The 21,698-nt window shown below is 52.6% G+C and overlaps 1 protein-coding gene and 1 long non-coding RNA gene across 8 annotated transcripts; both read left to right on the top strand.

Moving 5' to 3' along the window:
* Positions 1 to 2: 2 nt before the first annotated feature.
* On the top strand, positions 3 to 15,481 carry camta2 (calmodulin binding transcription activator 2). Of its 7 annotated transcripts, none has more exons than XM_041030832.1 (25): positions 3 to 37; positions 1,111 to 1,202; positions 1,646 to 1,749; positions 2,520 to 2,587; positions 2,726 to 2,861; positions 3,329 to 3,400; positions 3,672 to 3,837; positions 3,942 to 4,070; positions 4,163 to 4,376; positions 4,660 to 5,698; positions 5,797 to 6,513; positions 6,830 to 6,956; positions 7,382 to 7,516; positions 10,094 to 10,263; positions 11,114 to 11,322; positions 11,394 to 11,472; positions 11,886 to 12,138; positions 12,221 to 12,439; positions 12,520 to 12,740; positions 12,929 to 13,110; positions 13,209 to 13,413; positions 13,573 to 13,644; positions 13,959 to 14,152; positions 14,572 to 14,646; positions 14,754 to 15,481. In XM_041030832.1, the coding sequence occupies exons 2-25, from the start codon at positions 1,169 to 1,171 to the stop codon at positions 14,806 to 14,808; spliced, it is 4,875 nt and encodes a 1,624-aa protein (XP_040886766.1). In that variant the 5' UTR covers positions 3 to 37; positions 1,111 to 1,168; the 3' UTR covers positions 14,809 to 15,481. The 7 variants fall into 7 exon arrangements, with proteins under 7 accessions (XP_040886766.1, XP_040886772.1, XP_040886767.1 ...); XM_041030833.1 differs by having other exon boundaries at positions 37 to 158; XM_041030834.1 differs by lacking the exon at positions 3 to 37 and adding an exon at positions 66 to 158 and having other exon boundaries at positions 3,672 to 3,819.
* A 2,850-nt stretch (positions 15,482 to 18,331) lies between these two features.
* On the top strand, positions 18,332 to 20,238 carry LOC121176776. Its single transcript, XR_005893063.1, has 3 exons — positions 18,332 to 18,490; positions 18,664 to 18,764; positions 19,296 to 20,238. It is a non-coding gene; the product is annotated as an uncharacterized LOC121176776 (long non-coding RNA).
* Positions 20,239 to 21,698: the final 1,460 nt, after the last annotated feature.

The raw sequence follows: 21,698 nt of genomic DNA, 5'->3' as shown, positions 1-21,698 counted from the left end.
GAGCCAGAGAAGATGGCGGCTGTGCTGAAGGCGGAAGGTAAAGGAGCTGTAGCAGACTGTTTTGAACGCCTCCTGTTCGCCCCTGTCCGCTGCAGGTTGAGCTGGGTTGTTGTACGGTTTATCTCCAGGGACTAGAACCCGCAGACTGGCCCGTGTTGGTACGTTTTTAACCCGGAGGCTCAGCCCCGCAGCTCAGCTCTCGGAGCTGTTTAATCGCTGCTAATTCGGACCTAGCCCCGGCGGCTAAGTGTAGCCGGCTAGCCAAACAACCAAACATTCGTGTTGTTTATTAATTAGTGAATTAATGTTAGTCATTCTGTCAGATTAATCGAGTAAAGTGAGGGCGTGATGAAAGTCACGGTGGGATTAGAAGCTGCTGTTGCGTTGTTAGATTTTGTAACGATGTGAAACCGAGAAGCGTCCAAATGTTAGCATTAGCGGTCCGGGAAGGGCTGAGCTTCTGCATCCGCGCGACAAGCTCCGTGAGGCGGCCACAACATCCAGGCGAGACCGCCGCCTGAGCCAGGCCTCCGGGAAAAGAGTGTTCGTGTGTGGGTGGATGGAAACGGAGAGTCAGATAATTATGATAGTCTGTCAACACTGGCACGGCAACGATCAGTCCGTTAGTCGATTAGTTGATATGAAGACAGTTAACCAGTAGCTGTTTGTTTCGAAGTCTCTTCAGTTTCTCACAGGAGATTTTCTTCGTCACATTGATCTGAAAATGTTTGTCACAGGACGCGAGAGACTGAAAGACATTCTGTCAAACAGGTTTCTAACATTTTATAGATTAAACGATCAATAGACGAGTGATCAGCTGCAGTTCTGTGTTCAGTGATTTGATTCATGTCAGGCGAGAGATTTGCTCAGTAACAGTGTTAGAGTTGTGTGTCTGCATGAAAACACACACACACAGTGTCAGATTAGAATACACATCATCTTTCTCCATTGAAAGTGGAGGCAAATTCAGCTGTTGCTAGGCAACAGGGAGCTATTGAAGAAGTGTGTGTGAGAGTCTGGTGTCCTGTTGCACACCTTGTTCTCTATTGATCACACTACTGACTGGTTGTTTGTGTGTGTGTGTGTGTGTGTGTGTGTGTGTGTGTGCAGTGGGACAGTGCTGGCGGCCGTGTGTTGTGTGAGACTCATCCTACATGAATTCATCGCCATGAGCAACAAGGAGATGGTTTCCACGGAGACAGGTCAGTCCCATCAACCTGTCTGTCTGAGGCTGTGAAGGCACTCACACCTGTGCATGGACAGCTCCGGCTCTGTTGCTACGGTAACAGCCTGGTGTTGATGATGTCAGAGAGACTCCGGGGTGCCGCCCTGCGTACGTGGAGTTACCCAGACTAAAACCAGTCTGGATCGTTTTCTTCTTCGATGCTGATTTCAGCCTGTAGCTGAGAACATGACTGACTGCTGCTGTCTGTGCAGGTGTAATCAGATTTAAACGAACCGTGTTTTAATGACAGACATTCAGTCGACTGACTCGTCTACAGACGAGCGAGGCTCCTGTTAGCTTGGTGAAGCAGGGCGGACACACTCCTGAGGGTCAGCGTGCTGTCGACAGGTGTCTCACCTTTCTGACGTGGTGATGTCTCCTCACTCTGAGCCTTACATCTGTCCCTCTGTGTGTCTGCAGAGAATAAAGGACAGAGGAAGGTGTTTCTTCCTAACAAGCTGCTGGAGTGTCTCCCTCGCTCGTCCAGTCTGCCTAACGAGCGGCTGAGGTGGAACACTAACGAGGTGAGTGTTTGTATTTAGGCACAACTCACGTCTTCCTCAGACTCCACAGCAGGAAGACCCAAAATAAAACCGTGATAAGACCAGATTTAAAGGACAGTAAACAGACTGAGCTGTCGGAGCGTCGTCACTGTCCTTTGTTTACTGCTGCAGATAAATAATAATTACATGAGCATAAGCAGCAGTTTTATTTCAGTGCTGCTGCTGGACAGAGACGCTGTGTACACTATGTGGCCTAAAGTATGTGGACACACGTACGCCTTGTTTCTGTCTGTCTTTTGGTTTGAGTGATCGGTCGACTGAAAGAAAACGAATCACCAGCAGCTTTTACAGCAAAGTGTCAAACATATGAAGCCTCCATGTTTTTCTTTGTCATAGTTAATTGAGTCACGTTGGAGTTTCACAGGTTTCTGATGTTCTGTCAAAGTGATCAGCAGGTTAATCAGTACTGTAAACACCTGTGGCTGTGGTTTTCCTCGGTGTGTTCTCAGTGAATGCTGCAGAACACAGTGAGATGTAGAGCAGCTGTTCCACGCCCACAACTCGCTGCTTCCTGAAATAAATTTAAGAAGCTTTTTTTCTGCAGAAACAGTTGATAAAGTTTATTTGACTTTATAAAACCACACTGAAAAATATACGCACTCACATTATAACCTGAGATGGAAGGTGAGTCTGAGCCTCTTACCTCAGGTGTTCATGTGCAGCTCTGATGCTTCAGGAAGTAAAAGCCTGCACAGAAACTGATGCTTTGTCTTTGTCTCTTGTCTCTGCAGGAGATTGCTTCTTACCTCATATCGTTTGACAGACATGACGAGTGGCTCTCCTGCAGCCTGAAAACCAGGTACAGCCTCCGAACAGGCCTGTCAGACACAGCTGAGGGCCGCACAACCTGTGGACACAGTGTCTTTCACAGGTTACCTGAAGGCGGATCACGGCAGAGCTGTTTTCTGACTCTGTCACTGCTGTTTGTGTCTCTCAGGCCGAAGAACGGCAGCATCATCCTGTACAACAGAAAGAAGGTGAAGTACAGGAAGGACGGATACTGCTGGAAGAAAAGGAAGGATGGAAAAACGACGAGAGAGGACCACATGAAGCTGAAGGTCCAGGGCATGGAGGTCTGCAGAGCCCTGGTCTACAGTGAACAGCTCCCCCTGCAGGACTCACTGAATATCACTGTTCATTAGTTACACTGAAGCCTGCAGCAGTAACGTTAGAGCTGCAGCTGCAGACACGAGGATTTTCAGCTTCACACTCATTTCCTCTGTTTATAGTTAATATTCTGTTAAACACAGCAGAGCTGAGCCTGAGTCGGTTCAGCTGGTGGAAAACATCACGTCACACTGTCACACAGGCAGAGTCCTCAGAGTCCTCAGTGTCCTCAGAGTCCTCAGAGTCCTCAGTGTCCTCAGAGTCCTCAGAGTCCTCAGAGTTCTCAGAGTCCTCAGAGTCCTGTGTCCTCAGTGTCCTCAGAGTCCAGCCACTCACAGTCAGATCATCAGTATCGTTTAATAAGTGTTCAGTGTTAGCATCGATGAGTCAGCGATGCTAACTGATGCTAATCCACGTTCATCTGTTGTTTCAGTGCCTGTATGGCTGCTACGTCCATTCCTCCATTGTGCCAACATTCCACAGACGATGCTATTGGCTGCTGCAGGTACACACACACACACACACACACTCACACACACACACTCACTCACACTCACTCACACACACTCACACACACTCACACACACACACACACACACACACACACACACACACACTCACACTCACACACTCACACTCACACACACACACACACACTCACTCACACACACATACAGTGCAGAGGTGTCCTCACTACGATGGTTCAAAACATCAGGAAAACGTCCTTCACCCCCCCCTCTCCCCCGTGTGTGTGTGTGTGTGTCTCTCTCTCACAGAACCCAGACATTGTGCTGGTCCACTACCTGAATGTGCCGTCCTTGGAGGATTCTGGGAAATGCAGTCCTCTGCTGTGTGCAGTGGCCGACCGTCACGACAGCGTGAGGTGGAGCCGAGACGACCTGCTGAACCAGCTGAAGCCCATGTGTACGATGAGCCTCGCAGGTTTACATGTTGTGGTTCACGCAGTACATGTTCTCCTCAGATTGTGGTTCACGTTCTGCGTGTTTGTGTTACAGTTCACTGACTGTTCCACCTCCTGCTCTCAGTTCACAGTATGAAGTGCTCGGTGGGTTCAGGTGATTTCAGTATCGAGGAGCTGGTTCAACACATCCTGGACCGACAGAGAACCAAACCACAGCCTCGCACACACACCTGTCTCTGCACCACCGCCCAGGGTAACACACCGTGCCGCGACATCACTGTGACATCACCGTGACATCACTCTGAGTTAGACTAACCGCCTCGTCCCGTATCTCTGTGTCTGCAGTTTCTTCAGGAGTTAACATTCCCCACCGCTGTAACAGCACCAAGCATCGCATCATCTCCCCCAAACTGCCTCCCTCCTCCTGTGGACCCTCCCCCTACCTGCTGTCCTCTGAGGCGGGGGAGGCAGGGAGAGGGGGGGGAGGAGGAGGAGAAGCCAAACTGCCTCACCTCCAGGCTCAGAGCAGCCCTGCTTCGTCTCCCTGCCCCTCCTCCACGTAAGTCACCTGCACTGCTTTTCACTTTCTGGGATGTACGGAAAGCCGGAGAGGACACAGGTTATATTTTCAAATCCTTTACCTGAGTATTTCTCTCACAGCTAACACACAAACAACATTATGCTAACACACAAACAACTGTGCTGACCCTGAGACCTGTCAGTTATCTCACACACACACACACACACACACACACAGGCCGTGTTGTTACTGTGACTGCTACATGTGGAAATAAACACGTGTCAGCAAAGTGTCATGTGACCTCTGCGTCTTTGTTTTGTAGCTCAGCCTCGTCTCCCCCTCAGCCCCAGAGAGGCGCCGTCACCATGAGTAACCACAGCAACAGCTTCTACGGCGACCACCGTGGCAACCTGACGACGGTGGCGCTGCCCCAGAACGCTGTGATCGTCATGGCGACTACCACCGCAATCACAGGAGGAAGTGGGGGGCAAGGGGGAGGCAGGGTCAGAGGCGAGGAGCCGGGCGAGAGGAGGGGCCTATCACTCACCCGATCTGGCCAGCTACTGCTCTCCCCCACCCTCACCCCTTCTGCCAGCAAGCCTGCCCCCCCCTCCCCACCCTCTTCCTCCTCCTCCTCCTCACCTGCTCCCTCCTCCCTCCCCCCTCCTCCTGTGCATGCGCCAGGGGTGGCCACCCTTTCCCTTACCCTTCTCCCCTCTCCTGTCATTGGAGGCCTGCTCCTCACCCCCTCCTCCTCTAACACCTCCTCCTCCGCCTCCCTCCGCTCCCCTCCTGCTCCTGTCACCACTTCCCCTCCCTCTCCCTCTCCCTCCTCCTCCCCTTCACCACCCACGCCTCCCTCATCTCTCTCTCCCGCCTTCGACCCCGACTCCTTCCTCAACTCCCCCAAACAGGGGCAGACATACGGCGGTCCCCCTCCTCCCTCCTCCTCTACTCCCTCCCCTGTCCTCTGTTCCTCGTCCCCTCTATCTTCCCCTTCCCTCGCTCTCTCCCTCTCCCCCACCTCCATCCCTCCCTCCTCCGTCTCCCCTCCATCCTCACTCTCCTCCCTCTCCTCCTCCTCAGAGGCAGACCGGAGAGACTCAGCCCTCCCCCTCTCCTCCTCTTCTTCACTGTCCTCCCCACCTTCATCCTCCCTCCCACCCCCTCCCTCTCTCTCCCTGTCCCCCACCTCCTCCGTAGCTCCACCCATCCTCCCCCTCTGCCTAGAACTGGGAGCTCTGGGGGCGTCGGAGGTGGGGGCAGAAGAGGCAGGAGAAGATGAACAGGTGAAGGACAGAAGAGACGATGATGATGAAGACGAAGGCAGCGCTCCTCCCACCAAGCTGGCTCTGCTGCAGGTGAGGACACAAAGTTTAAGTGATTAATAATGTGCAGGTTAATTATGAAGAAATATTTATTTGAGTTTCAGTTTCTGACGTGAACTTTTTACTGACAGTCTCAGATTTCTGCCTCTGTCCGTCCTCTTCAGCAGAACCACGCCTCCTCTGCCTCGTCGCCACGGCAACAGACAGGAAGTGCCGCTGCTTCACTGCTCCTGGTTTGCCAAGACTCGGCGACCGATCCCACTCAGTCGGCCAATCACACGCGACGACAGGCCGACGGACAGCAGCCATTGGTCCTGAGACGGTCCTGTAATCACCTGTCTGCACCTGAGGCCCTGGATCAGATATCCCATCAGCCCCTGGTGCTGCAGCAGTCGTCGCTTTTTGCCAGCACTAAAGCTAACGGGGTGTCCACCCCTGTTGCCATTACCATGGCTACTGCTCACCTGGCGACGCCCCCAATTCAGGTGAAGGAAGAGAGCAGGCCGGGCTGCGACTCCGAGGACACCTGCATGGACACACACCTGGAGGAGGAGGTGGAGCCCTGCGAACGGGGAGGGGAGGAGCTCGACATCTCCTTCGACAGCCAGTTTCCTGACCTCATCTCTGACCTCATCACCGAGGAGGCCAATCCCGTCTCAGCTCACCCCGTCCCTGGTTCCTCCGCCCCGCCAAACCCGGCCGTGTTCCCGGCGGGGGTCCGATATGTGGTCCCCCCCCAGCCCTCGCCCTCCTCCTCCTTCCTCCCCTTCCCTCACCCACTGCCCTCCTCCTCCACCACCCGCCTCGCCTCCATCACTGACTTCTCCCCCGAGTGGTCCTACCCTGAGGTAACCAGTCACCTGTGACCACCTGTGATCAGCTGCAGGTTCCACATGTCTCTGAGCTGTGGGAGGAGCTCACAGCTGATCAGGAAAATAACTGATCGATCATTAATCAAAATAACTGATAGTTTTTTTTAACAGAGATGAGAGGTCTCAGGCCAAACACTTGATATAACCTGTTTACTACAACATTATTATGAAACTGTTGTTGTTTACCCGTTTCTGTGTTAACAGGTATCGTCTCTTCTGTGTGTGTGCGTGTGTGTGTGTGCGTGTGTGTGTGCGTGTGCGTGTGTGCGTGTGTGTGTGTGTGTGTGTTCAGGGGGGTGTGAAGGTGTTGATAACAGGACCATGGAGCGAGCTGTCGGGTCGATACTCGTGTGTTTTTGATCAGAGCACCGTCCCTGCATCGCTGATCCAGCCCGGAGTGCTGCGCTGCTACTGCCCCGGTACACAGACACACGCCGGACACACGCCTGACACATGCCTGACACACGTCTGACACACGTCTGACACACGCCTGACACACGCCTGACACACGCCTGACACACGCCTGACACACGCCTGACACACGTCTGACACACGCCTGGCACACGCCTGGCACACGTCTGACACACGTCTGACACACGCCTGACACACGCCTGACACACGCCTGACACACGCCTGACACACGCAGTAACAATCACTGAGTGAAAGAAAACAACTTTTTCTTTAGAATCTGAGTCTTACACATTTTTTTCTTGTGTGGCTGCAGAGAGAAAAATCCAGTAAAATAAGACGAGTTGAGCAGGAAAGTGTGTGATTGAACTGGTTTGTGTCGTGTGTATTGACTTTGGTTAATAACTGACCTGACGTGATGCGTGTGCTCTTTCAGCCCACGAGGCCGGTCTGGTGTGTCTGCAGGTCCTGGAGTCCGGAGGTTCCGTTTCCTCTTCGGTTCTGTTCGAGTACCGAGCGAGGAACGCCAGCTCTCTGCCGAGCTCTCAGCTGGACTGGCTCTCACTGGACGGTCAGAACCTCCTCCACTCCTCCTCCACTCCTCCTCCACACCTCCTCCACACCTCCTCCACTCCTCCTCCACTCCTCCTCTGCACTTCCTCCACACCTCCTCCTCTCCTCCTCCACACCTCCTCCACACCTCCTCCACTCCTCCTCCACACCTCCTCCACTCCTCCTCCACTCCTCCTCCACACCTCCTCCACTCCTCCTCCACACCTCCTCCTCTCCTCCTCCTCTCCTCCTCCACTCCTCCTCCACACCTCCTCCACTACTCCTCCACACCTCCTCCACACCTCCTCCACTCCTCCTCCACACCTCCTCCTCTCCTCCTCCTCTCCTCCTCCACTCCTCCTCCACACCTCCTCCACACCTCCTCCACTTCTCCTCCACTCCTCCCCCACACCTCCTCCACTCCTCCTCCACACCTCCTCCTCTCCTCCTCCACTCCTCCTCCTCTCCTCCTCCTCTCCTCCTCCACTCCTCCTCCACTCCTCCTCCACATCTTCTCCATTCCTCCTCCACACCTCCTCCTCTCCTCCTCCACTCCTCCTCCTCTCCTCCTCCTCTCCTCCTCCACTCCTCCTCCACTCCTCCTCCACATCTTCTCCACTCCTCCTCCACTCCTCCTCCTCTCCTCCTCACACTCATCACGTCACATTTATCCAGTAACACACTGAATTTAGAAGCGACAGCAGTGTGTGGCAGCGTTTGGCTGCTGAGCAACTTCCTGCTGTTTTTAAGTTTCCTTCTGTATCAGTGATGCTGTTAAAGGAGAAGACACCACAGACGTCCTCTGTCCTTCTCCCCGCTCGTCCATTCTCACTTCTTCTTACTTCTTGAAGTCTTCTCTCTCCCCCTCCCTCCCTGTCTCTGTCTCTCCCCCCTCCCTCTCTGGACTCTGTTGGGGTGGGGGGGATCAAGCTCCAATGACACAGTTAGTTGAGACACCCTATCAGCTGCTCCCAGCCCCCACCCCTCCCTTCTGCACTGTGGATTTCCCATCATGCCTTGCTGCAGTGCTGGACTTCCACTGAGCACACACTGCTCTCCCTCCCTCCCTCCCTCCCTCTCCCTCTCTCTCTCTCTCTGGCTTTAACTTTAACTGATCCTCGCACGGCCGCTCAGCGTTTACTGAGTGTGTGTGTGTTAACTTATCGTATGACCTCATAACTTACCCAAAATGCTCCTCACCTGTGCTCGCCCACTGTGACACCGAGTGGGCGAGCGACACAGAGAGAGAGCGGAGGGATGGTATTTGGACAAAGACAGAAGATGGACGAACAACGGCGAGACAGCACACAGCAGCACGATGTTGTTGGTAGGACAAGTGTGTGTGTGTGTTTCTGTCGTTGTTATGGCAACAGGTGTGGCAGCCACGTACAGTGAGACAGTGATAAGATCATTTCCTTCACTGATGAATCCTCCGGTTTCACTAAATGTCCAACGCTGTGTCTGAGACAGTTTCCTGTCAGGGGACACTGACGTTCCACCCATCGATCGACTGATTGATGATTTGATTGATTAGTTTATCGTTTGTTTCAGCTCCAGTTTGCTCAGAAACATTAGCTGGTGTCTTTAATGTGAAACAGTGACGGTCCTGTTCATGGATTCATGTTCAGACGTGTCCAGCTCCTCCCGACAGATTTCTTACTTCCTCCCACTTTCCTCAGAGAAGCCACAGGGAGAAAGTTTCAGACTCCTCACGAACAGCGCTGACGGCAGCTTCCTCCTGAACGCCGTCAGACGTCTCAGAAAATCCCGCGTGATGTTGGCGAGGTCTCGAGGTGCCGACACCTCAGTGGTGAAGTTTCCTGTCAGACTCATCGACTGGACAAAAAACTTCAGTTCATTGGTTAATCCATCACTGAGTCCAAGTGTCAGATCATGAGACAATGGGCCCTGTCTCTGTCTGTCCCTTATAGGACTCAGAGACAGACAGAGACACACAGTTCTGTTATCTACAGATAACAGCAGTTATTTGTCCTTTGTGTCTCTTTGTTGTTGTTTAGTGACTAATTTAAAGATTAAAAGATGAAAGGTAAAAAGAAAACTGGCAAAATAACCGAGCAGGGAGTCCCCTGTGTGTGTGTGTGTGTGTGTGCGTGTGTGTGCGTGTGTGTGTGTGTGTGTGTGTGTGCGTGTGTGTGTGTTCCAGGTCACAGTGCATCAGGCTATATTAGGAGTCTGATTTTATTTCCTCTCACTGTGACTGTGCCAGCAGGCGGCAGGACGATTGAAGTCAGTCGAGATAGTTTCCATTTGAGACCCTGAGTGTGTGTGTGTGTGTGTGTGTGTGTGTGTGTGTGTGTGTGTGTGTGTGTGTGTGTGTGTGTGTTTTTCCATTTGCCTCGTGGTTAGAGCTGTCCACACACACACACACACACACACACACACACACACACACACAGAGCAGGTTCATGATCTCATGGTCGCATACATGCAGCCGTGTTTCTCCTCTGTATGTTGCATGTTATCTGTCTTCCTGCTGTCGGAGGACAGGTTTCTGTTGGGGGACAGGTTTCTGTGGGAGAGTTAGTGAGAGGGACAGCAGGGACAGGACGTCTCACTCTGTGGTTTCTGTCTGCAGATAATCAGTTCAGGATGTCCATCCTGGAGCGGCTGGAGCAGATGGAGCGCAGGATGGCAGAGATGGCCGCCCGCGACAGCAACCAGCCGCAGCAGCAGCAGCATCCACAGCAGCACGGCAACCAGCTGGCCACGCCCCCTCCCCCGCCCCTACCTGAGGACCAAGAACAGGTGAGGATGCTGAAACGAAGAGTGAGGGCGGGACGTGACTTTATCTCGTTCTGACTGAGGAACACCTGCTCTGTGTCAGCAGGTGATCAGACAGAGAACAGGTGACTGCTGCTCGCTTGGTAAACAGGTTAACAACAGATCAGTCAGTGGAAAAACATCTGTGTGGTCTGACCTCTGCTGACCCCGAGCTGCAGGGACTCTGCCTCTCTCTCTCTGATGTCACGGGGATTTGGCAGATCGAGTCCTGGAGTTAAAATAGACTCAGTGAGACAGAGACAGACAGAGACAGAGACCTTAACTCGGACAATCACAGCTACAACACACACACACACACACACACACACACAGTGTGCGTGTGTGCAGTGTGCGTGTGTGCTGTGTGTGTGTGTTTGTGTAGCAGCTGTCGGAGTGTGAGCAGCGAGCACGATGGATGACTGACAGCTGTGTGAGGACAGGAAGTGTTTCCAGGGTGATACTGGTTAGATCACCGCCAGGCTGCTGCTCGCTCTCTCCACCGTCAGGCATTTATAGCCTCGCTCGCCCACGTGTGTCACACAGGGAGCGGGGGGGGGGGGGCACATGCCAGGGAGACTCGGAGGGAAAAACTGGAGGGGGGGGCAGAGGGTGAGGCAGAGGAGGGGGGAGGTGGATCAGTTCCCCTCAAACAGACCACACAGATGATTGATCAGCTTCATGAATCCATGTGTGAACATGTGACCCTGAACAGATAACCCAGTGACTCAGGTAGAGCTGGTTAGCCCCGCCTCCTCTCCTGGTAAACAGTTCAAATCCTCAGGATCCTGTTTCGTACTGTGACGTCTCTGTCTCTGTCTCTGTGTCTGTGTCTCAGTCGTCTCAGTGGTTTGAGAGGAGGATTGTGGGAGTGTGTGAGCGAATGATGAGGGTCGGACGGTGGGGTGGAGGAGGAGGAGGAGGAGGAGGAGGAGGAGGAGGAGGAGAACGGCTTCATCACTCTGTCCGTCATCGTGGGATGACACTGCTCCACTTGGCTGCTGCACAGGGATACACACACCTGATCCACACACTGATCCACTGGAGGTACACACACACACACACACACACACACACACACTGATGATGTGTGTCTGACTGGAGACTTTGTGTTGTAGGAGTTTTAACAGCGACAGTTTGGACTTGGAACAAGAAGTCGATCCGCTCAACGTCGACCACTTCTCCTGCACCCCGCTGGTAACACACACACACACTCATACACACACACACACACACACACACACACACTCATACACACACACACACACACACACACACACACACACACACACTCATACACACACACACACACACACTCATACACACACACACAGACACACACACACACACACACACACTCATACACACACACACACACACACACACACACACACACACACTCATACACACACACACACACACACTCATACACACACACACACACACACACACACACACACACTCATACACACTCATACACACACAGCATCAGCACCGTTGCTATGGTTACCAGCAGTTTTCTGTGGAGGCTATCGTCTGAGGCGACGTTCTGTGTTCACCTGTTTTACACCTGACTGACAGTAACGTCTGTGTGTGTGTCCGTGTTCCAGATGTGGGCGTGTGCTCTGGGCCACCAGAGGGCGGCAGAGCTCCTCTACAGCTGGAACAGTCTTGCTCTGGGGATCCCTGATTCGCTGGGACGCCTGCCGCTCGCCGTGGCTCGCTCCCGCGGGCACACGCGCCTCGCCACGGCGCTGGAGGAGCTGCACACGCACACACGCATGACGTCCAGGGACGCGCACACGCCGGCTACCCCACAGCCGCAACTGCCCCTGTCTCCTCTGTCCTCCAGCCCAGACACAGGTAACACATACACCTGCTGATGATCATGTGACAGGATTCTCGCACTCGGATTGGCTGTGACCGTCTCCCTTCTCCTCCTCAGGTCTGAGCTCCTCCAGCAGCCTCCCCTCCCCCAGCGACCCCTCCTGCCCCTCCCCGAGCTCCGCCTACTCCAGTGGCCCCGCCCCTATGGACACCTCCCCTTCCTCCCCCTCTTCTCCTTCCTCCTCCCCTTCCTCTCTCCCCATGTCGCCGCCCTCTGCCTCCTCCCTTCCTCTCATGTCCGTGTGGGGGGAGGAGCCAGACGCTGGTTTCAGCACAGGTAACACAGGTAAATTATCATCGGCTTTACTTCCTGTTTGCTCTGTCAGTGTATGAAGTGTGTGATCGTTTTAATCGCAGGTCTGAACCCCGGAGCATCCGCAGACTCTCCTCTGCACCTCATGGACTATGAGAGCGCCTCCCCCAGCCACACACACATTTACACTCGTGCACACGCACACTCAGCGGGCGGAAGGCAGTCGCACACGGCGGCGGCGCTGGAGGAGCAGCTGCTGAGCTACAGCGAGAACGCGGAGAACGAAGGGGAGGAGGAGGAGTACCTGGAGGAGGAGGTGCTGCAGGTACAGATTCCATCGTGTCCCTGAGCTCAGATCCAGATTCACTTCCTGGATTCGGTCTCAGATCCGGAGTTTGGCTTCGAACCGTACTTCCTGATTTTAATCTCCAGGTTTTAACCCGAAGTTTCATCCTCGAGTTTCGTGCTCGAGTTTGTTTTCAGCGTTTAATTCATCTGTTTTCCCTCCAACAGGTTGACATGGCAACGCTGGCCGAGCAGATCATCGAGGCGACCCCAGAGCGAATCAAACAGGAGGACTTCCCCCGGGGGGCGGAGTCCCCGCTCAGAGAGAGACGGGACAACCCTGCTATACAGGACACCTGGCTGGCTACCTACCTGAACACGGTCGACGCCCACACACACTCCCCACCCAGGTGAGGACGCCACGCGCTGAGACTGAAGTGTTACCATAGAAACCAGTGTTACCTGAACACAGGTATGGATGGATGTATGTGTGTGTGTGCACTTGCAGAAGGGTGTGCCCTCCCTCACCTCTCAGTACACTGGCCCTCCAGAGGCTCCGCCCCCCCTCCTCTGCAGCATGGGCGGAGTTCCTGAATGCCTCGGCCAATGGGAAGATGGAAAGAGACTTTGCGCTGCTGACGCTGACGGACGGCGAGCAGAGGGAGCTGTACGAGGCCGCCAGGATCATCCAGAACGCCTTCAGGAGATACAAGGTACGCTAAGCCATACGCACGGCCAGGTGACGTCACCTGAGCCATACGCACGGCCAGGTGACGTCACCTGAGCGAGACACACGGCCAGGTGACGAGGACGAACAGAGTCAGCTAACATTCACACAGGAACCTGTATTAAAGCCACTGCTCTGTCTTCAGGGTCGGAGGTTAAAGGAGCAGCAGGACATGGCTGCTGCCGTCATTCAGAGGTGCTACAGGAAGTACAAACAGGTGTGTGTCTGTGTGTACGTGTGTGTGTGTGTGTCCCTGTGTGTGTGTCGTATGACTGTGTGTGTGTTGTACTTCAGCTTCACTAACACTGAACTAACCTGCTGTGTCTCTTTACCCTCTCTCTCTCTGGCTAGCTAACATGGATAGCTCTGAAGGTAAAACAGCAGATGTGATGTGTAGTCAGTTCACTGCTGCGTGTGTGTGTGTGTGTGTGTGTGTGTGTGTGTGTGTGTGTGTGTGTGTGTGTGCGTGCGTGCGTGTGTGTGTGCGTGTGTGTGTGTGTGAACAGTAACAGCGTCACTCTGTCCCCTCAGTACGCTCTGTATAAGAAGATGACCCAGGCGGCCATCTTGATCCAGTCCAAGTTCCGGTCGTACTACGAGCAGAAGCGTTTCCAGCAGAGCCGGCGTGCGGCCGTCCTCATCCAGCAGTACTACCGCAGCTACAAGGAGTACGAGAGGCTGAAGCAGGCGCCGCGCGGCGCCGCCAGCCACAACCCCAAGATCAAGTAAGAGCTCATCCACACATCTGTCACATCTGTCCACGCGCTCATCCAGTGGTTTAACCAGAGGTCAGAGGTCAGTGTGGACGAATGCAGGTGACACCTGAGGCCAGTTATTTTCACTACCAGTTAATCTGTGAGTGTCTCAGGTGTTTATCAGTGATTGATCAGGTATCAGCAGAGTTTCTGATCACGTCTCTTCTGCTGAGACAGGATGTGATGTAACTTCAGCCTCGTACTGAAACATGTTTAAACCGCTGACGTCCACTCACTCTGACGGAGACGGGGGCGTGGCCTCAGCGGCAGGACTCAGTCAGGGGACAGGGCTCAGCTGGGAACGTACTGGTCACCAGAGCCAGTGCTGACCTCACTGATTATTACCAGTTCATTGATCACCCTCAGCAGATATTGATTGTGTCCATCAGGGGGTCGTTCCTGACGAAGAAACAGGACCAGGCGGCCAGAAAGATCATGAGGTTCCTGAGACGCTGCAGACACAGGTAACGCCCCCGATGTCTCTGATGTCTCCGTCGTCTCAGACGCTGCTGCTCTCGGCTCTGTGCTGTCTCTGTCTCAAACTCTGCTTCCTGCTTTGTCTCGTTCACAGGATCAAAGAGCTGAAGCAGACGAGGGAGCTGGAGAGAAGAGGACTGACCACTTAGACCTTTGCTTCCCTCCTTCCATCTCCTGGAGGGAAAGATACGGAGGAGAGGAGGAGAGAGGAGAGAGGGATGACGGAGAGAAAACGTCAGCAGGTTTACAAAGGGACAGAAACCGGACGAAGAAATGAAATGAGTGATGGACAGAAGGACACAGTGACGGAGAGATGCCTTACCCCTACTCTTATTCTTCCTTCTGTTCCTCTGCTACCTGTCCATCTGCCTGTCCATCTACCTGTCCACCTGCCTGTCTATCATCTGTCTCCTTGTTGAATGTAGCTGTTTTCAGCTTCCTTCGTTCGAAAACGTCTCGTCGTCCTGTTGCCTTGCAGGCACAAGACCCTCGGTCCTGTCTGAGGTCGGGTGTCCTGGTGAAACAACACTTTGGACTGAACGTGTCCACATGTGGACTCATCTCTCCTCGAAGGCAAAGTTCAGGGCAGAGAAACCATCACTGACTGCTGTTTACCTGTGAAGGTGCAGAGACGAGGACTGAACCAATCAGGTTCAGGCAGAAGGACAGAAGGCTGAGTGTCTCACGTCCTTCAGCTTTAAATCAGACGCTTGGACTGAACGTCAGGACCTGAGTGATCACAGCCGAGGACCTGATGGACACATTTCAACACAGTCACACGACACGCACACAGGGGACACACACACAGGGACACACAGGGACACACAGGGACACACACACAAAGGAACACACACAGGGGACACACACACACAGGGACACACACACACACACACACATACACACATATATATATATATATATATATTCTGAAGTTGGAATTTATTATAGATGCTATGGATGTTTTTATTTATTACAGCATGAACTGTTATTGTGAGCGAGTGAGTGTGTGAGTGAATGTGTGAGTGTGTGTGCTGCACAGACTGACGTCCAGTCTTAAGGAACCCTCCGTGACCTCTGACCTCCGGCACAGTGACAGGAACAATCAGAAACGTGTTCAGCAGCTTTCTGTGTTCAAACACGTTTCACTCACAGAGAAACTGACACGGCGGAGTCCTGATCCAGGTCAGACCTGACCCACACAGCTGATCGATCAGCTGATCAAACAGCTGATCGATCAGCTGATTCCCCTCAGGCCGGATCAATCAGCCTCGTCATCACAGACCAGGAACGCGGCGCCGTTCATTTCATTTATTCCACTGAGGGAAAGTGAAGCGGGCTGTGATGTCACTGTGATGACATCATATCTGTGCTGATGATGTCAGAGGTCACACCGGGGTTCCCTTCTGTTCGGCAGCTTTTCAGGGCGGCGACGCGGCGCGAGCAACGAGTTGCCCCAGAAATCGCCGCAACTCTGCCGCTGCTGTTTCCCGTCGCCGCCACGCGCCCCTCCGTTCCTGCACAGCGATCTTCTCTCAGGCGGAAGCTCGACCGCGTCGCGTCGTCACGGCGACCGCGGCGCGTCGGAGCCGGAAGTTAGTTTCACTCTGACCTGAGAGGAGAAGCGTTGGTTTCCGCTGCTGCGGTGAAGCTTTGCATGAGTCTGTGTCAGAACCTCAAGTCACATCGTCAGCTGCAGTCCACAGGTCGGACGAATAAAGACCCTGTTTGCTATCTGTCCCTGTCCAGTGTCTGTTTCCACGGACACGCACACCGTCCACAGAGACACACAACGACCAGAGACACAAGACATGACCACAGAGACACAAGAAGACCAGAGACACAAGACGACCACAGAGACACACAACGACCAGAGACAAGACACGACCACAGAGACACAAGAAGACCAGAGACACAAGACGACCACAGAGACACAAGAAGACCAGAGACAAGACACGACCACAGAGATACAAGAAGACCAGAGACACAAGACGACCACAGAGACACAAGAAGACCAGAGACAAGACACGACCACAGAGACACAAGAAGACCAGAGACACAAGACGACCACAGAGACACAAGAAGACCAGAGACAAGACACGACCACAGAGATACAAGAAGACCAGAGACACAAGACACGACCACAGAGATACAAGACACGACCACAGAGACACAAGAAGACCAGAGACACAAGACACGACCACAGAGACACACAACGACCAGAGACACGACCACAGAGACACAGGAAGACCAGAGACACAAGACGACCACAGAGATACAAGAAGACCAGAGACACAAGACACGACCACAGAGACACACAACGACCAGAGACACAAGACACGACCACAGAGACACATGAAGACCAGAGACACAAGACACGACCACAGAGATACAAGAAGACCAGAGACAAGACGACCACAGAGACACACGACCACAGAGAGACACACCACGACCAGAGAGACAAGACATGGGACACAAGACGACCACAGAGACACAAGAAGACCAGAGAGACAAGAGACACAAGACGAGACGCCCACCGTCCATAGAGACGCACAACGACCAGAGAGACAAGAGACACAAGACGAACAGAGAGAGACACACAACGACCAGAGAGACAAGACACGACCACAGAGATACAAGAAGACCAGAGACACACAACGACCAGAGAGACAAGAGACACAAGACGAACAGAGAGAGACACACAACGACCAGAGAGACAAGACACGACCACAGAGACACAAGAAGACCAGAGACACACAACGACCAGAGAGACAAGAGACACAAGACGACCACAGAGACACACAACGACTAGAGAGACAAGAGACACAAGACGACAGGTTTGAATCATGATCAGATTCAGGTTTTCACAGGACACAGATGGAAAGATGTCAGGGAATCTGACTCCTAGCAACAGTAGCTAAGGGGGCGGAGCTTAGCAAAGGGTCGGTTCCCCTGAGGGGAGCTTCCAGTGAGACTTAGTGAGATCGCGAGACAACACGAGACCTCGCCAGTCCCGCCGGACTTCAGGTCAGTGTTGAGATCCATGTTTGACCCGTGAGTTTTTGTCGGGGGGCGTGGTTCCAGAGCTGAGACAGGATGTGATGTAACTTCAGCCTCGTACTGAAACATGTTTAAACCGCTGACGTCCACTCACTCTGACGGAGACGGGGGCGTGGCCTCAGCGGCAGGACTCAGTCAGGGGACAGGGCTCAGCTGGGAACGTACTGGTCACCAGAGCCAGTGCTGACCTCACTGATTATTACCAGTTCATTGATCACCCTCAGCAGATATTGATTGTGTCCATCAGGGGGTCGTTCCTGACGAAGAAACAGGACCAGGCGGCCAGAAAGATCATGAGGTTCCTGAGACGCTGCAGACACAGGTAACGCCCCCGATGTCTCTGATGTCTCCGTCGTCTCAGACGCTGCTGCTCTCGGCTCTGTGCTGTCTCTGTCTCAAACTCTGCTTCCTGCTTTGTCTCGTTCACAGGATCAAAGAGCTGAAGCAGACGAGGGAGCTGGAGAGAAGAGGACTGACCACTTAGACCTTTGCTTCCCTCCTGTCCTCCACACACAGGGACACACACACACAAATATATATATACTAAAGATGCTATGGATGTTTTTATTTATTACAGCATGAACTGTTATTGTGAGCGCGCGCGCGCGTGTGTGTGTGTGTGTGCTGCACAGACTGAGGTCGAGTCTTAAGGAACCCTCCGTGACCTCTGACCTCACTCACAGTGAAACTGACACGGACAAACTTCCACAGCGCGGCAGCAGCTGGAGAGAGAAGACACAACAAACCAACACAACACGTGGGGATTGTCCACAGGTGAGACAGAGACAGAGTCCAGTGAAATCAGGAACGTTTATTTTCATGGATAAATTGTGTTTTGATGCTTTGGCGACACTGTCTCTAAATTTCATCTCAATAAAGCTTCTTAGAATTTGAATTAGAAAACTGGTCCATGCTCCGACACCACTGCTGACAGCTGTTTTTCACAGAGCCCATCAGTCTGAGAGGGGACCTGGAGGACCCGGACCAGGACCCGGAGCAGGACCCGGAGCAGGACCCGGAGCAGCGGAGCAGCGAGCCCGGTCCACAGGTCAGTGCTGAGGGTCGGTGTTGATCAGAGTCAGCGTTTCTCTGTTTTCCCGTAAAAATTCTTCATGCAGTAAATTTTCCGACGCGGGCTTTTTGGGTAAAACGTCAACTTCAGACGCTTCGCAGACGGTTTCACTCAGTCACAGGTGGACCGAACCGAGCCGCTACTCCGGGTAAAGCCTCCCAGTTCTGCCCAGCATAGAACACTGGTGTGAACAGTGATCCAGAGGGTCGGACACGCGCGTCTCTCAGTTCGGTTCGGACCCGCGCGTCGCGCTTGTTGATTCGGTTTCTGTGATGATGTTTTTGCACATTGTTGCATGTTTTTATCTCAAAGGCTGAAATGTTACAAAACTAATTTAAAAATAAAGAGTTCATTGATTAATCAGATGATTGGAAACGATGATGAAAACAATCGTTAGCTGCAGCTGGAACCGCAGATCTGTGCGTCCCCAAGTCACTTTCCTCTGTCTCTGGAACTTTTGTCCCGAGAACGTTCTAACGCTCTGTCTCTGTCGGTCTGTTACCATAGAAACAGAGAGGCTGCACAGCTGTGACCAGTGGAGGAAAACCTTTAAAACCCCAGCAGCGCATCCACAGCGGAGAGAAGCCGTATGTCTGCAGCTGGAACTGGAAACTGAACCGACAGAGAAAATGTTTCCGGGCTGAAGAATCGTCTCGTTGAGCCACTGAATAAATCCGAGCCCTCCCTGGGCCTCAAACGCAGCAGCACTCAGTGATACCTGAAACACTCAGGTAGACCACGTGCTGTCTGATCCTGGAAACATCTGAAGAACCTCGTCTGTCACTGGGACTTTTCTCCTCAGTGATTTGAACTGGAAATTCCAACTGGTTTGAAAATGACTGTAAAGTTCTGACTGTTCCTGAACACGTTGCTGATCTGACAACACTGAACCTCCGTCACACGTTGGACGTGGTTTTGGTTTTTGATGTAAACTGAATCTGCTGATGGTCGACGTGAAGTCCTTCCCTGATGTGACCTGAATCATCTCTGCTGAGTCATTCATCGGTTCATGTGACTCAGCTCTGTCTTACAGAAGCAGGTGGTTTGTAAATCCATTCAGAAATGTTGAAGCTGTTGTGAGGTCGTTCTGCATCTCTGTGCTTCAGCGCTTCATTTTCAGGATGGACATTTGAATGGAGGTTGACCTGTGACCTGTTCAGTGCTGCAGCTGCAGCTCAGAGACAGAGACTCAGATACTGTGAGTGAAAGAATTTGATTTTAACCAGTTACTTAGCAAAGACACATAAACTTTACCTTTAACCCGTGTGTTTCCTCAGTGGGATGAACAGTGTGTCCTGTGAGCTGTATAATAACCAGCAGCCAGTGAGTTCACCACAGAATCAGAACGTGCAGTAGTTTCCTCTGAAATATGATGAATGTGTTATTCTGGTTTGTGTCGGTGAAATGTTTGGTGGAAGTCGGTTCTTGTGGCAGCAGAGTCTCATGTTAGAGCCTGTTTTTAAAGCTCGATAATAAAATGTTCTGATTCCACTTCTGTGTATGAGCAGTGTGTTTCTTGGTGTGTCCTGTATAGAATAGAATAGAATAGATCTTTATTGTCATTGTCACAGGTACAACGAAATTTAAAGTTCTCTCCAGTCAGTGCATAAAAATATTAAAAAGAATAAATAAATAAAACATATAATAACATTAGCAGCACACAGTCATACACACGCAGTCATTGCCTATAAACAGAGTATTGCATATTATTTTTTGCAGTATTGAGGGTTGTTATTGCGGTTGGATAAAAACGGTTTGTCCTTGCATTTATTGACCTGCACCTTCCGCCTGAAGGCAACAGTTCAAACAGGAAGTGACCGGGATGGTGGGTGTCCTTTATAATGTTTTGCGCTTTTTTCAGACAGCGATCCTCTGGAGTGCTTTCCTCTGAGCCGCTGTGCAGCTGGTGTACCACACACACATGCAGTATGTCAGTATGCTCTCGATGGAGGCGTGATAAAAGGACACCAGCAGTCTTTGTGTGATGTTATTCCTCCTGAGTATCCTCAGGAAGTACAGTCTCTGCTGGGCCTTTTTCAGCAGCTCAGAGGATAGACTCTCCTCTATGTGGACACCCAGGAAGTGGACATCTGCCACCCTCTCCACACAGTCCCCACTGATGATTAAAGGTGGGATCTCTGTTTTCTTTCTCCTGAAGTCTATGAGGAGCTCTTTGGTCTTTGAGATGTTTAGGAGCAGGTTGTTTGCCCTGCTCCATGTTGACAGTCGCTCCACCTCATCTCTGTAGGCAGACAAGGTCCTTAGCTTGTGAGGGAGGATGGTGTTGAATGCAGAGCTGTAATCCACAAAGAGCATCCACACATAGCTCCCTTGCTGCTCCAGGTGTGATAGTGCAGTGTGGAGTGCTGTGGCTATGGCGTCCTCTATGGACCGGTTTGCTCTGTAGGCGAACTGGTGGGGGTCAAGGCTGTGGGGCAGGGCTGCTGTGATGTGACTACAGACCAGTCAAAGCACTTCATCACCACTGGACTGAGTGCCACTGGTCTGAGGCTAGAAATGTGGTGTTTCTTGGGCAGGGGGACTATAGTTGAGGATTTCAGGCAGGGTGGGACAGTGGATTGTGCCAGGGATTGGTTGAAGATCTTTGTGAGGATTCCAGCCAGCGGATCTGCACAGTCCTTCAGCACGCGTCCCGGGACGCCATCAGGACCAGCTGCCTTTTTCGGGTTGACAGCCTGTAGCGTACGCCTCACCTCATGCTCTTCGATTTTGAGGTCTCCGCTGCTGTGGGCCACGTGGTGCAGTGGTGCTGACTCTGGTGCTTTGACCTCGAAGCGGGCAAAGAAGATGTTCAGCTCCTCTGCCAGCGCGGGATCACCTCCAGCAGCTCCAAGGTTGGTCCTGTAGTTGGTCAGATGCTGAACTCCCTGCCACACCTGCCTGTTGTTG

Source organism: Toxotes jaculatrix, chromosome 23, assembly GCF_017976425.1.
Source record: "Toxotes jaculatrix isolate fToxJac2 chromosome 23, fToxJac2.pri, whole genome shotgun sequence".
Classification (NCBI taxonomy): Eukaryota; Metazoa; Chordata; class Actinopteri; family Toxotidae; genus Toxotes; species Toxotes jaculatrix.
Note: the sequence above shows the minus strand (reverse complement) of the source record. Positions and strands in the feature narration are given on the sequence as shown.